Consider the following 15051-nt stretch of genomic DNA (forward strand, 5'->3'; position numbering starts at 1 on the left):
AGACACACAGAGAGAGAAAGAGACACACAGAGAGAGAAAGAGACAGAGACACACAGAGACAGAGACACACAGAGACAGAGACACACAGAGACAAAGAGACAGAGAGACAGAGAGACAGAGAGACACACAGACACCCAGACAGAGAGAGAGACAGACAGAGACAGAGAGAGAGAGAGAGACGAAAGAGAGAGAGACGAGAGAGAGAGATGGAGAGAGAGAGAGAGACAGAGACAGCGACAGAGACAGCGACAGAGACAGAGAGAGAGAGAGAGAGAGAGAGAGAGAGAGAGAGACAGAGAGAGAGAGAGAGAGACAGAGAGAGAGAGAGAGAGACAGAGACAGAGAGACAGAGAGAGACAGAGAGAGACAGAGAGAGAGAGAGACAGAGAGAGAGACAGAGAGAGACAGAGACAGAGAGAGAGACAGAGAGAGAGACAGAGAGAGAGAGAGAGAGAGACAGACAGCACCATCAACAGCCCATTGAAATAGAAAACAGTTTATTCAGTGTGTGCTAACAGTGTAACTATTGTTTACAGGACACAAAGCGCTGCATGACGACTACCACTGTCCGTGGTCGTTCCAACCAGGTTGTGGTCATATACACACACACAGTTTTCATCTACAGTTGATGATGTGATGAGATGGCACTTGAGGGAAAATCAGTTGTGGACGGACGGACGGACACACACACACACACACACACACACACACACACACACACACACACACACACACACACACACACACACACTTTGTTTTAGAACAATGTGTACTGTTGTTGAAATAATCAGCATGTAAAAGCTCAGCATTGAAATATACAGCAAGTAAAACTGTTACCGTATTCCAGTAGTTCCAACTCTTTGGTAGTGTTTTACAGCAAGTAAAACTGTTACCGTATTCCAGTAGTTTAAACTCTTTGGTAGTGTTTTACAGCAAGTAAAACTGTTACTGTATTCCAGTAGTTTAAACTCTTTGGTAGTGTTTTACAGCAGGTAAAACTGTTACTGTATTCCAGTAGTTTAAACTCTTTGGTAGTGTTTTACAGCAGGTAAAACTGTTACTGTATTCCAGTAGTTCCAACTCTTTGGTAGTGTTTTTAAAACTGTTAGCAGTAGTTTAAACTCTTTGGTAGTGTTTTACAGCAGGTAAAACTGTTACTGTATTCCAGTAGTTTAAACTCTTTGGTAGTGTTTTACAGCAGGTAAAACTGTTACTGTATTCCAGTAGTTTAAACTCTTTGGTAGTGTTTTACAGCAGTAAAACTGTTACTGTATTCCAGTAGTTTAAACTCTTTGGTAGTGTTTTACAGCAGGTAAAACTGTTACTGTATTCCAGTAGTTTAAACTCTTTGGTAGTGTTTTACAGCAGGTAAAACTGTTACTGTATTCCAGTAGTTTAAACTCTTTGGTAGTGTTTTACAGCAGGTAAAACTGTTACTGTATTCCAGTAGTTCCAACTCTTTGGTAGTGTTTTACAGCAGGTAAAACTGTTACTGTATTCCAGTAGTTCCAACTCTTTGGTAGTGTTTTACAGCAGGTAAAACTGTTACTGTATTCCAGTAGTTTAAACTCTTTGGTAGTGTTTTACAGCAGGTAAAACTGTTACTGTATTCCAGTAGTTCCATCTCTTTGGTAGTGTTTTACAGCAGGTAAAACTGTTACTGTATTCCAGTAGTTCCAACTCTTTGGTAGTGTTTTACAGCAGGTAAAACTGTTACCGTATTCCAGTAGTTTAAACTCTTTGGTAGTGTTTTCACATACTGTATGTGGCCCATTTTCTAAACTCCAAACTGGTAAGACGTGTAACGCAGCCAGTCTTACATTCAAAAACCTTTCACCACACAATCATGGCCTTAAAAACAAATGTTTACTGTGAAATATAAATGAGTACATTGGTCTAAATCACAAAAACAAAATTATATCCTCTCTTTAGTTATTTTAACTATTTTAACTTAAAAACCTTTAAGATACATTTTTATTTTTTTTTATTTGCCCTTTGAATGTAGTATGCTGCAGTACTGTAAATTACAGTATATTACACATTACGCAATACGCTTGCACTACCCATTAAAATTGACTGAACATGAAATGTTCAAAAAGGTATGATCATTGAAGACATATTTCACAATGTATTTAAATGAAATAAATTAAAGAAACCTAAATGTTTAGCAGGTACTCGTTTGCGTCAAGCCTGTCTGGAGCATTTGGCCACAGGTTCTCATCCACATCACTGTAAATATACTCATTGTTCATGCAGCTGAGGAATACACCTTATTATTTTTTTGGCCTGGCGAATCCAAGCCTGACATAGGTCTCAATTAAAATCATTGCATCATTGTCTCCTCTATGACCTGAAGTACTGTGGTACATTCATTGGGATGGCAATCATTCCTCTTTGACCTGCATTATATTATAGTATCGTAGTTGGTCTTGTGTGGCTCAGTTCCTAAGAACATGGCACAAGCAGTTGTGTTCGATTCTCACTGGAGTCGCATACCAAAATGTGTGGACTGTTGTCACGTAAATTGCGGTATTACCAACGAGTAGGTTTACCAAACGTTTAAGTGATCATCATTTAAGAGCACTCGGATTAAGTCATAGTAAAAATGTCTCTAAATAACAAAAGAGAAGAGGACCATATCAAAAGTAACGTGAACTTTGCATTTTGAAAGGCGAGTACTTAATATGAACATGTATGAAAGGCGAGTACTTAATATGAACATGTATTGCAATGTGAAGCATGTACAGTATTTCTAGATAAAACACTGATTAAATTTGATGAAAAAGTGCTTGGTTTTTAAAACAATTTCCTTTGTGATAATCTATTTTGAGTTTTATGAAAATGTACTACGTGCTTGTGAAAATGGCACCAAAACGATAAAAAACCTCTACTTGTTACAGTATAAAATAGGTGTACACTTCTTTAAATGGAAATAAATAGGACCAATAACAAAATACTCTCTCCTTCATAAGCACTTTATCTGACTCTATGTGTACGATTGTAATTAAAGTCAAAGAATAGATGCATGAGTAATCCTCTACGCAATTTTACCAGTGGATAATGAAACGCCACCTTTACTAGCGGATCAATCGATGTTCTTGAACGATAAGATAGCCAACCAGGCAATGCCAAAAACTAGAATCACATCATAAAGCACTTAACTGTTCAATTGGTTCAAGTAACAGCTAGCTAGACAGTTCAGAAAAGTGTTCCTGTGAGCAAATCCGTTTAATGGACTTACCTAAATTGGCGTCGTTCTTCTGTTAGTAGTGCAACATGCGCTGGCTGAAGTGACAGTCTCTTGTGGGAGTTGCTGTATGGGAAGTCCGGATTCTCCCTCCTCATTCCACACCGTATCCCTACGCGTTCCCTCCAGCGGATCTGTCCAGCTATTCAACAAATTGCAGGTTCTACAATTTTAAAAGGTTTTGATATAATCATTTATTTCAGAAATTCTGACATTGATAAAGATGTAGTATATTTAATTCAACTGCTAATTATATTAGGTACTTTTCATATTCACAAATTCAAATGGTCTAAATCAAAACCGAACTTTTTTTCCCCATTTTATAAAATAATTTAAACAATATGGCACTACTTTAACTCAAATGAAAAACAAAGAGGTAATTCAAACTTGTTGTATTAATAATGAATATGGTTTGTTTGTTTAGGATTCCTGGCAGTGTTAATAGTAATAATATAATAATAATAATTAATAGTTTGTTTGTATGCTTGTTTTTTCATGTTTGTTAATAAAACATTCAAAAATCAAATATAATGTTCAGCAAATTGCGCAGGTGTTCATCATCCTCATCTTCATCATCCTCATTAACATCTCGAATAATACATAGTATATGTATATGTATGTATATTGTCTGATACTTTTTTAAAGGGAGAAATAAGAAATACTTCTGATATCTAAAAAAAAAACACATTTATTTCATTATATGAGCAGAACTTCTGTACACATTACTATTAATATAATGGTTAACATTTACTGAAGATGACATACAACATAACTGTAAATAACTGGAAGGTTTTTACGAAGACATCCCCCATTCTAGAACTCTCCCCATATACAGAGTCCAGAGTCCAGAGTCCGGAAGCCCAAAGAGAGAGTGGGCTATCGGACTAAGGAAGGTGGGTACCAGGCTGAAAAGTACCACTGGTACCTGGTGGGTACCAGGCTGCCCAAAAAAGTATCGGACACCAGGCTGAAAAGTACCACCGGCACCTGGTAACCCAAAGGCCCAAAGAGAGTGGGAAACCCAGAGTCCGGTAGCCCAAAGAGAGAGTGGGCACCCAGAGTCCGGTAGCCCAAAGAGAAGTGGGCAACCCAGAGTCCGGTAGCCCAAGAGAGATTGGGCAACCCAGAGTCTGAGAGCCCAAAAATAGAGTGGGCAATCGGACTAAGGAAGGTGGGTACCAGGCTGAAAAGTACCACCGGCACCTGGTAACCCAAAGGCCCAAAGGCCCAAAGAGAGAGTGGGAAACCCAGAGTCCGGTAGCCCAAAAGAGTGGGAGAGTCGGTAGCCCAAGAAGTGGGCAACCCAGAGTCCGGTAGCCCAAAGAGAGTGGGCAACCAGAGTAGCCCGGTAGCCCAAAGAGAGAGTGGGCAACACAGAGTCCGGTAGCCCAAAGAGAGAGTGGGCAACACAGAGTCCGGTAGCCCAAAGAGAGAGTGGGCAACACAGAGTCCGGTAGCCCAAAGAGAGAGTGGGCAATCGGACTAAGGAAGCTGGAAATGTCCCCAATATACAGAAAACAGGGATTGCTCAGGGAATTAAAGATAAATATTTACACTGTCTTCTGAAGAAACACATACTTAGTTTAAAATTAAAGATCTGTAATTCAGATATTTACTTATTAGTAATTGTAGAAAATATAAACAATAAAAAGCTATTAAAAAGTAATCAATATTATGAATAAAAACTCTGAACAATTAAGTATTATTCCATTTATAGCCTAAACAAAAAAGCACAAAAAAATCTGACTTGGCCAAACGCACACATGAGTGTACAGCTAAGCTTGTACCACCCTAAGAGGTCGAATACTGACATAGGAGAATAGAATTAAAATATTAATTAAACATTTAATTATTACCAAAAAAAAAGAGTTACCTTTTTTCTTCTTCAATGTACAACGTTCAATGTAAAAACATATAAAACATTTGCTGGTTAAAATGCATTTGTCAGTAACAAGTTATAAGTTTAGGCACAAGTCAAATTCCAACAGGAGGTTCAGGAAATGTCCCTATCGTGACTATTGAGCTGCTGTAACACTTTTTCTGTCTCTTGGTCTCATAGCTTAGCTTACTTTACAGTCTCGTAGCTTACTTTACAGAGAAACAATTGAATGTCCTTGGATGGACTTGGATGGTCTTGGATGGTCTTTGATGGTCTGGGATGGTCTGGGATGGTCTTGGATGGTCTTGGATGGTCTTGGATGGTCTTGGATGGATGGTCTTGGATGGATGGTCTTGGATGGTCTGGGATGGCCTTCAATGGTCTTGGATGGTCTTGGATGGTCTTGGATGGTCTGGGATGGCCTTCTATGGTCTTGGATGGTCTTGGATGGTCTTGGATGGTCTTGGATGGTCTTGGATGGTCTGGGATGGTTTGGATGGTCTTGGATGGTCTTGGATGGTCTTGGATGGTCTTGGATGGTCTTGGATGGTCTTGGATGGTCTTGGATGGTCTTGGATGGACTTGGATGGTCTTGGATGTCTTGGATGGTCTTGGATGGTCTGGGATGGCCTTCTATGGTCTTGGATGGTCTTGGATGGCCTTGGATGGTCTTGGATGGTCTGGGATGGTCTTGGATGGTCTTGGATGGTCTTGGATGGTCTGGGATGGTCTGGGATGTCATTGGATGGTCTGGGATGGTCTTGGATGGTCTTTGATGGATGGTCTTCTATGGTCTTGGATGGTCTTGGATGGTCTTGGATGGTCTTGGATGGTCTTGGATGGATGGTCTTTGATGGATGGTCTGGGATGGTCTTGGATGGTCTGGGATGGTCTTGGATGGTCTTGGATGGCCTTCGATGGTCTTGGATGGTCTTGGATGGTCTTGGATGGTCTTTAACCGTCTCAGGATGATCCTCCTCCACACTTCATATGTAGAAAAAAATAATAGATTATTTAACTTGGATCGACAGCAGATCAACACATGCTACCAAAGAAGAAGTCCTGAGAGATGTTAGCCCCATAGATGCCTGAGCCATGGAGAAAACAGAGCAGGTGCACCCTCACTATTAAAATAAGGAGGTGGCAAACTTGTGTTTTTGCATCTCTTTTTTTTAGTACCAGAAAATTATTATAATCCATTAGGTCATTTGTCAATGTAAAAAAATAAAATTATAGTCTGTATTAAAAATAGATATATCTGACCATTTTATGAAATATATAATAATTACCATCTGAGCATGCTTGTCGATTACAGCGCAGAAAAATATATCCAAAAGACCCAGATTACCAGAGGTTGATCTTATTCTTTCTGGTTTCAGAGCAGCAATTTATCCAATCAAATCCAATCAAATTGTATTGGTCACATACACATATTTAGCAGATGTTATTGCGGGTGTAGTGAAATGCTTGTAGAGGTACAGTACCAGCTGTGCTGTCAACAAGGCAAAGGGTGGCTACTTTGAAGAATCTAAAATCTGGAATTTGTATTTATTTTTATTTTTAATTTAACACTTTTTTTTTTTTTTTTTAGGTTACTACATTATTCCATACGTGTTATTTTATAGTTGTTGATGTCTTCACCATTATTCTACAATGTAGAAAATAGTTGTTGTTTTTAAAAAAAGAAGAAAGCCCTGAATGAGTAGGTGTGTCACTGATGACAAGCAGAACAAATATATGGAGGTAAATAAATGGCAAAAACCTCAAATGCAAAGCTGACAACGGCAAATAAATCACACCTTTGCAATTTATCTGACAATTTATGTACGCAAGTGCAAAACTCCACCGTGTACATTCAAGTTCAAGTGTGCATACTGTCTGCCATGTTGAAAATGCAAAAGCAAGGTACATTTGAGAGTTATTTTTCAATGCCCTACAAGATTAACACGGACGGACATAAGTCTTCTTCACCTACCAGAAGCAAATCCTTATTGGGTAAAGCAATAGCAATCATCCCATTTAAAAAAAAAATAATTTAAATTTTGCAACGAGGACAAGAGTTTCTGTGTGGTTCTGTTTGGTTCTGTGTGGTTCTGTTTGGTTCTGTTTGGTTCTGTTTGGTTCTGTGTGGTTCTGTTTGGTTCTGTGTGGTTCTGTTTGGTTCTGTGTGGTTCTGTGTGGTTCTGTTTGGTTCTGTGTGGTTCTGTTTGGTTCTGTGTGGTTCTGTTTGGTTCTGTGTGGTTCTGTTTGGTTCTGTTTGGTTCTGTGTGGTTCTGTTTGGTTCTGTGTGGTTCTGTTTGGTTCTGTTTGGTTCTGTGTGGTTCTGTGTGTTTCTGTTTGGTTCTGTGTGGTTCTGTGTGGTTCTGTGTGGTTCTGTTTGGTTCTGTGTGGTTCTGTGTGGTTCTGTGTTTGGTTCTGTGTGGTTCTGTGTGGTTCTGTGTGGTTCTGTTTGGTTATGTGTGGTTCTGTGTGGTTCTGTGTGGTTCCTGGTGAATTCATAAATTCATAAATTTGGCCACAATTTTAAAAAAAAATCTCATTTGAATATTAATTTTCACTCTTAAATTAGTGCTTGACTTGGGCAGGAGCTTACTCCAACTGAGTACTGGTACCTATTTCAGCTCCTTCACCTCTGGTAGAATAGGTTCCCGCACCTAAATATAGACATTACCTGGCCTGTCAATCAATCTGATTCTCAGGGGAGGGGGAGGAATGTTTGTAAGTCACAGAGTTGGTAGGGTTTCAGACCTGTCAATCAATCACTGTGGGTGGGAATGCCAGGGGAGGGGGAGGAATGTTTGTGAGTCACAGAGTTGGTAGGGTTTCAGACCTGTCAATCAATCACTGTGGGTGGGAATGCCAGGGGAGGGGGAGGAATGTTTGTGAGCCACAGAGTTGGTAGGGTTTCAGACCTGTCAATCAATCACTGTGGGTGGGATTCTCAGGGGAGGGGGAGGAATGTTTGTGAGCCACAGAGTTGGTAGGGTTTCAGACCTGTCAATCATTCACTGTGGGTGGGACTTTTAGGGAAGATTAGTAATCTAGTTTGAAAACCATCTTTTAATGCTATTTATTGTAGCAAAACCCTGAGAAAAAAATGTTGTGTTCTGTCAAGTAAACATCGATTCTCCTTGTTGAGAAACAATATAGAATTGCTGGAAAATGGTAATAAAAAATTTAAAAATCAAAAATCTAAAATGCCCCAGATTGTGCACCCCCCACTTTTATACAAAGTCAAGTGCCCATTCCCATACCTGTATTATTATTATTATTATTTATAGATGTCCCATGGGGTTAGATGCATCTAGTCCAGGATGTAGTGATGCCTGGTGTTGCTGCAGGCCCTGGGCATCTGTTAACCCAGCTGACATCTTCTCCTGCTCCCTCCTCCTCACACAGGCTGCATTGGGGTTCAGGTTACGCTCTAGAGGTAGCAGATCACACGGACATCAACGTTAGGACTGCCCCATAGACCAGACAATGAACCAGGACATCCACGTTAGGAATATCCCATAGACCAGACAATGAACCAGGACATCCACGTTAGGACTGCCCCATAGACCAGACAATGAACCAGGACATCCATGTTAGGACTGCCCCATAGACCAGACAATGAACCAGGACATCCACGTTAGGACTGCCCCATAGACCAGACAATGAACCAGGACATCCATGTTAGGACTGTCCCATAGACCAGACAATGAACCAGGACATCCACGTTAGGACTGCCCCATAGACCAGACAATGAACCAGGACATCCACGTTAGGACTGCCCCATAGACCAGACAATGAACCAGGACATCCACATAGGTGGCAGGTAGCCTAGTGGTTAGAGCGTTGGACTAGTAACCGAAAGGTTGCAAGATCTAATTCCAGTGCTGACAAGGTACAAATCTGTCGTTCTGCCCTTGAACAAGGCAGTTAACCCACTGTTCCTAGACCAGTTAACCCACTGTTCCTAGACCAGTTAACCCACTGTTCCCCTGAACAAGGCAGTTAACCCACTGTTCCTAGACCAGTTAACCCACTGTTCCCCTGAACAAGGCAGTTAACCCACTGTTCCTAGGCCAGTTAACCCACTGTTCCCTGAACAAGGCAGTTAACCCACTGTTCCTAGACCAGTTAACCCACTGTTCCTAGGCCAGTTAACCCACTGTTCCTAGGCCAGTTAACCCACTGTTCCTAGGCTGTCATTGAAAATAAGAATTTGTTCTTAACTGACTTGCCTCGTTAAATAAAGATAAAAAACTAGGACATCAACGTTGTTATTGTTCCATAGACCAGACAAGGAACCAGGATCAGACGTGGTATGACTGTCCCATAGAGCGGACAAGGAACCAGGATCAGACGTGGTATGACTGTCCCATAGACCAGACAAGGAACCAGGATCAGACGTGGTATGACTGTCCCATAGAGCGGACAAGGAACCAGGATCAGACGTGGTATGACTGTTCCATAGAGCAGACAAGGAACCAGGATCAGACCAGACAAGGAACCAGGATCAGGTATGACTGTTCCATAGAGCGGACAAGGAACCAGGATCAGACGTGGTATGACTGTTCCATAGAGCAGACAAGGAACCAGGATCAGACGTGGTATGACTGTCCCATAGAGCAGACAAGGAACCAGGATCAGACGTGGTATGACTGTTCCATAGAGCGGACAGGGAACCAGGATCAGACGTGGTATGACTGTCCCATAGACCAGACAAGGAACCAGGATCAGACGTGGTATGACTGTCCCATAGACCAGACAAGGAACCAGGATCAGACGTGGTATGACTGTCCCATAGACCAGACAAGGAACCAGGATCAGACGTGGTATGACTGTCCCATAGAGCAGACAAGGAACCAGGATCAGACGTGGTATGACTGTTCCATAGAGCAGACAAGGAACCAGGATCAGACGTGGTATGACTGTTCCATAGAGCAGACAAGGAACCAGGATCAGACCTGGTATGACTGTCCCATAGACCAGACAGGGAACCAGGATCAGACCTGGTATGACTGTCCCATATGACCAGACAAGGAACCAGGATCAGGATCCCAGACCATAGACCAGACAAGGAACCAGGATCAGACCTGGTATGACTGTCCCATAGACCAGACAGGGAACCAGGATCAGACGTGGTATGACTGTCCCATAGACCAGACAAGGAACCAGGATCAGACGTGGTATGACTGTCCCATAGACCAGACAAGGAACCAGGATCAGACGTGGTATGACTGTCCCATAGACCAGACAAGGAACCAGGATCAGACCTGGTATGACTGTCCCATAGACCAGACAGGGAACCAGGATCAGACCTGGTATGACTGTCCCATAGACCAGACAAGGAACCAGGATCAGACATGTTATGACTGTCCCATAGACCAGACAAGGAACCAGGATCAGACGTGGTATGACTGTCCCATAGACCAGACAAGGAACCAGGTATGACTGTCCCATAGACCAGACAGGAGGAACCAGGATCAGACGTGGTATGACTGTCCCATAGACCAGACAAGGAACCAGGATCATGACTGTAGACCAGACAAGGAACCAGGATCCCGTGGTATGACTGTCCCATAGACCAGACAAGGAACCAGGATCAGACATGGTATGACTGTCCCATAGACCAGACAGGGAACCAGGATCAGACGTGGTATGACTGTCCCATAGACCAGACAAGGAACCAGGATCAGACGTGGTATGACTGTCCCATAGACCAGACAGGGAACCAGGATCAGACCTGGTATGACTGTCCCATAGACCAGACAGGGAACCAGGATCAGACGTGGTATGACCAGACAGGGAACCAGGATCAGACGAGGTATGACTGTCATTGAGATAACAGATATATGTGTCTTTCTGTGTTTTCCTAATCTCCTTTTCGATCATATTGGAAGATAAGGTACGAGGTCATCCCTCAGACCTTCTCCCCCAAAGTATTTTTGAAAAGGAGGCGAGGAGAGAGGATGTGAGGAATCGAGGAAAGATTAATTGAGAAATAGCCATAATCTGTTTGGGATGGCAGCAGTACTGACCTCTGACTTGTTGTTCTAGACTAAGTATTACAGCCACGGCCTGGTGAAGAACCAGCAGCTTGGTCTGCGGCTTCTCGCTCTTCAGGTGCAGCTGGGTCATGTGACCCAACTCCCTGAACGCTTCGTTGATGTCACGGACCCTCAGGCGCTCGCGGGCGTTGTTGGCCATCCGCCGCTCTCGTTCCCGCTCAGCCTTCTGCTCAGGGCTCAGGTTGTCCTCATCTTCATGGATGCTGCTGTAAAACGGGGGAGAGAAAGCAAGAGGTTTCAGGATTGGTACATGGCGCCCTCTGGTTGGCATTTTTATGTAAAAATATATATTTTTTTAAGTCGAATCTCTCAATCTGATATCCAGATAAAATTCTAGTTGAATCTTTGAGCCATTACCAGCTTTTTATCAACGCAACAGACAGATAGGCATCTGCCCAGCCAGCGGGTTTAAATGGCTGAAATGACCCCTGCTGTGTAGAGAGGGACTACTCTGCTCTAGGGCCTAGTTTCCCAGAGCCTTCGCAGCATTAAGGTCATCGGTAGAACCATCTGACGATGTGTCTTTAGTAGCCGAGCTGTTTCAGAACACTCGTAGAACAGCTAAGTGCGTTGTTAGATGTGTCTTTAGTAGCCGAGCTGTTTCAGAACACTCGTAGAACAGCTAAGTGCGTTGTTAGATGTGTCTTTAGTAGCCGAGCTGTTTCAGAACACTCGTAGAACAGCTAAGTGCGTTGTTAGATGTGTCTTTAGTAGCCGAGCTGTTTCAGAACACTCGTAGAACAGCTAAGTGCGTTGTTAGATGTGTCTTTAGTAGCCGAGCTGTTTCAGAACACTCGTAGAACAGCTAAGTGCGTTGTTAGATGCTTTTTGGTTTTGTTCCACATCACTTTATACACAGAAGGTCCCTGCTAAACACAGAATCAAGAGTTTTATCTGTCTCTCTGACCACTGAAAACTCCAGAATTAAGTTGTCTAATAATAATAATAATAATAACAGTAAATAACGATAATGATAACGATAACGACAATGATAATGATAATAATAATGATGATAATAACAACGGCAATGATAATAACGATAAAGATAACGACAGCAATAATGATAATAACGTCAATGACAATGACAACGACAATGATAATAATAATAATGATAACAACAATGATAATAATAATGATAATGATAATGATAATAATAATAATAATGATAATAATAATAATAATAATAATAATAATAATAATAATAATTGTCTAATTGACTAATAGCCTACAAAGTTGCCAATGTCTTTTCAATTGTTACACAAACTATAAAATTATGCTTCAAATGAAAACCTGAGATGACTGCAAAAGATTAATAGATTATAGGCTACGTAGGCCTATATATATTTCAATTATTTTTTTATTTTATGTTCTTTCAATTGAATTCTATTTGACTAATTATAGACAGATGCTTTGTTGTCACTTGGCAGTGAAGTGCTGTTTTACAGCATCAGCCATAGCAATAGAGCAAATTTGTTATGTCCTAGTTTTTTATCTTTATTTAACCAGGCAAGTCAGTTAAGAACAAATTCTTATTTTCAATGACGGCCGAGGAACAGTGGGTTAACTGTCTGTTCAGGGGCAGAACGACAGATTTGCACCTTGTCAGCTCGGGGGATGAACTTGCAACCTTCCGGTTACTAGTCCAACGCTCTAAACCACTAGGCCACCCTGCCTTGCTCAACGGCACATACCAAATCTTGATTTAGTGCGTTCGGGTAAGCATTTGGAATAGAGCCTAACTCAATATTTGCAGCCGTAAGCGCTAATATCTCTCTCGGATCCGGTCCATCTTCAGTGCTGTAGAATGATTCTAATTGTAAGGGAATATTTGAATGGAGAAAGCTGATCCGAGAGCATCGCTGAGTTTCTTGTCGATCCTATCAGTATCGACACGTAGTCACGACACGCTTCGCGAATGTTCTCTCTACCTGCTTGTTTGGGAAATATTCTCAAAAGTTGTCTCATGAACAAAGATGCACCTGATATGATCATTGTAATGTTCAGAGATGCATTATGCAGACATTTCCTGGTTGATAAAATTTGAATAGTTTGCCTAATTTCAGTTCATGTGACAAAACAATTACACAAATTAACCTTTAACAAGACACACCTGTTAATTGAAATATACATTCCAGGTGACTACCTCATGAAGCTGGTTGAGAGAATGTCTAGCTTGTGCAAAGCTGTCATCAAGGCAAAGGGTGGCAACTTTGAAGAATCTTAAATATAAAATCTATTTTGATTTGTTTAACACTGTTTTGATTACTACATGATTCCATATGTGTTATTTCATAGTGTTGATGTCTTCACTATTATTCTACAATGTAGAAAATAGTTTTAAAAAGAAAAAAAAACCCTTGAATGAGTAGGTGTGTCCAAACGTTTGACTGGTGCTGTATGTGTTTAAAAAAAACAGCACAAACAGAACTGGAGAGAAAGCTGATCTGGGACCAGGCTAGAGGCAGATAGAGAGAGAGAGAGATCATATAGCTGATCTGGGACCAGGCTAGAGTTAGATAGAGAGAGAGAGAGAGATCATATAGCTGATCTGGGACCAGGCTAGAGGCAGATAGAGAGAAAGAGAGAGAGAGAGAGAGAGAGAGAGAGAGAGATCATATAGCTGATCTGAGACCAGAGAGGCAGAAATAGAGAACAGATAGCTGATCTGGGAGCAGTCTAGAGGCAGAGAGAGAGAGAGAGAGAGATCATATAGCTGATGCTGCTGTCTTCACCTGGTCATGCTGTCTCCTTGTGTCTTGTGGGACTCGCTCTCCTCATCGGAGCGCTGGCTGTGGCTGTCAGAGCTGTGTCTGTGTCTGTGACCCTGGTTGTGATGGCTGTGATGTAGCTCATACTGCTCATCTTTCTCCAGACCCTCCAACTTCAGCTCCAAGCCACCTAGTCCTGCCGGGATGGAGTGGCCATTTTGATTCTGTGAACGTCTCTGCAGTGCAGGCTGGGAGTTGTTGTTCAGATTGACAGTGTCTACCTGCAATACACACACACACGTTAAGAGGGTTACATAAAGACAATGTTCAAGTTCAGTATTTCATTTACAGAATCATATATTAACTATTAATAAATAAATTACACTTTAACCACATTTCTTGATGCGGCATAATTTCTTTACTTTACTTTTTATTTAACGAGGCAAGTCAGTTAAGAACAAATTATAATTTTCAATAACGGCCTACTGGGGAACAGTGGGGTTAACTGTCTTGTTCAGGGGGCAGAATGACAGATTTGTACCTTGTCAGCTCAGGGGATTTGAACTTGCAACCTTCCAGGTTACTAGTCCAAAGCTTTAACCACTAGGCTACCCTGCCGCCCCCATAACGACAAATTGGTCACCAAATTCTGTATCCCTGAACAGATCCCTGTTTATCTCACGGAATGAATTTAATCACAGAGGATGTTAATCCCCCATAGCTCCCCTAAACATAGCCCCTAATTCTGTTCAGGAATAATTCATTGTAATGGACACACATATCCCTGGAAACCTGAATGAATGTGATAGCCTTTCTAGGGACAGCTCTATATCCTCTAAATATAATGTAGAGCTACTTCCATCACTCTGTCCTCTAAATATAATGTAGAGCTACTTCCATCGCTCTGTCCTCTAAATATAACATAGAGCTACTTCCATCACTCTGTCCTCTAAATATAATGTAGAGCTACTTCCATCACTCTGTCCTCTAAATATAACGTAGAGCTACTTCCATCACTCTGTCCTCTAAATATAATGTAGAGCTACTTCCATCACTCTGTCCTCTAAATATAATGTAGAGCTACTTCCATCACTCTGTCCTCTAAATATAATGTAGAGCTACTTCCATCACTCTGTCCTCTAAATATAATGTAGAGCTACT

General features: G+C 41.5%; 2 protein-coding genes across 51 annotated transcripts in view; both read right to left on the reverse strand.

Moving 5' to 3' along the window:
- The window catches only part of LOC118382181 (cingulin-like protein 1), a 31429-nt gene extending 28041 nt beyond the window's left edge, over positions 1-3388 (reverse strand). For all 50 annotated transcript variants that reach the window (XM_052466752.1, XM_052466756.1, XM_052466743.1 and 47 more), the window contains exon 1: positions 3242-3388. The gene's annotated coding sequence lies outside the window, so the exon portion shown is untranslated. The remainder of the gene's footprint in view (positions 1-3241) is intronic.
- Positions 3389-6021: 2633 nt separating this feature from the next.
- Positions 6022-15051, reverse strand: part of LOC118380178 (transcription factor 12) — a 37903-nt gene continuing 28873 nt past the window's right edge. The window contains exons 6-9 of the mRNA XM_052467072.1: positions 13915-14171; positions 11153-11388; positions 8381-8550; positions 6022-6110 (exon numbers count right to left, since the gene is read on the reverse strand). Coding sequence (XP_052323032.1) covers positions 8402-8550; positions 11153-11388; positions 13915-14171 — 642 coding nt within the window. The 3' untranslated portion in view covers positions 6022-6110; positions 8381-8401. The remainder of the gene's footprint in view (positions 6111-8380; positions 8551-11152; positions 11389-13914; positions 14172-15051) is intronic.

This window comes from Oncorhynchus keta, chromosome 17 (assembly GCF_023373465.1).
Source record: "Oncorhynchus keta strain PuntledgeMale-10-30-2019 chromosome 17, Oket_V2, whole genome shotgun sequence".
NCBI classification, from domain to species: Eukaryota; Metazoa; Chordata; class Actinopteri; order Salmoniformes; family Salmonidae; genus Oncorhynchus; species Oncorhynchus keta.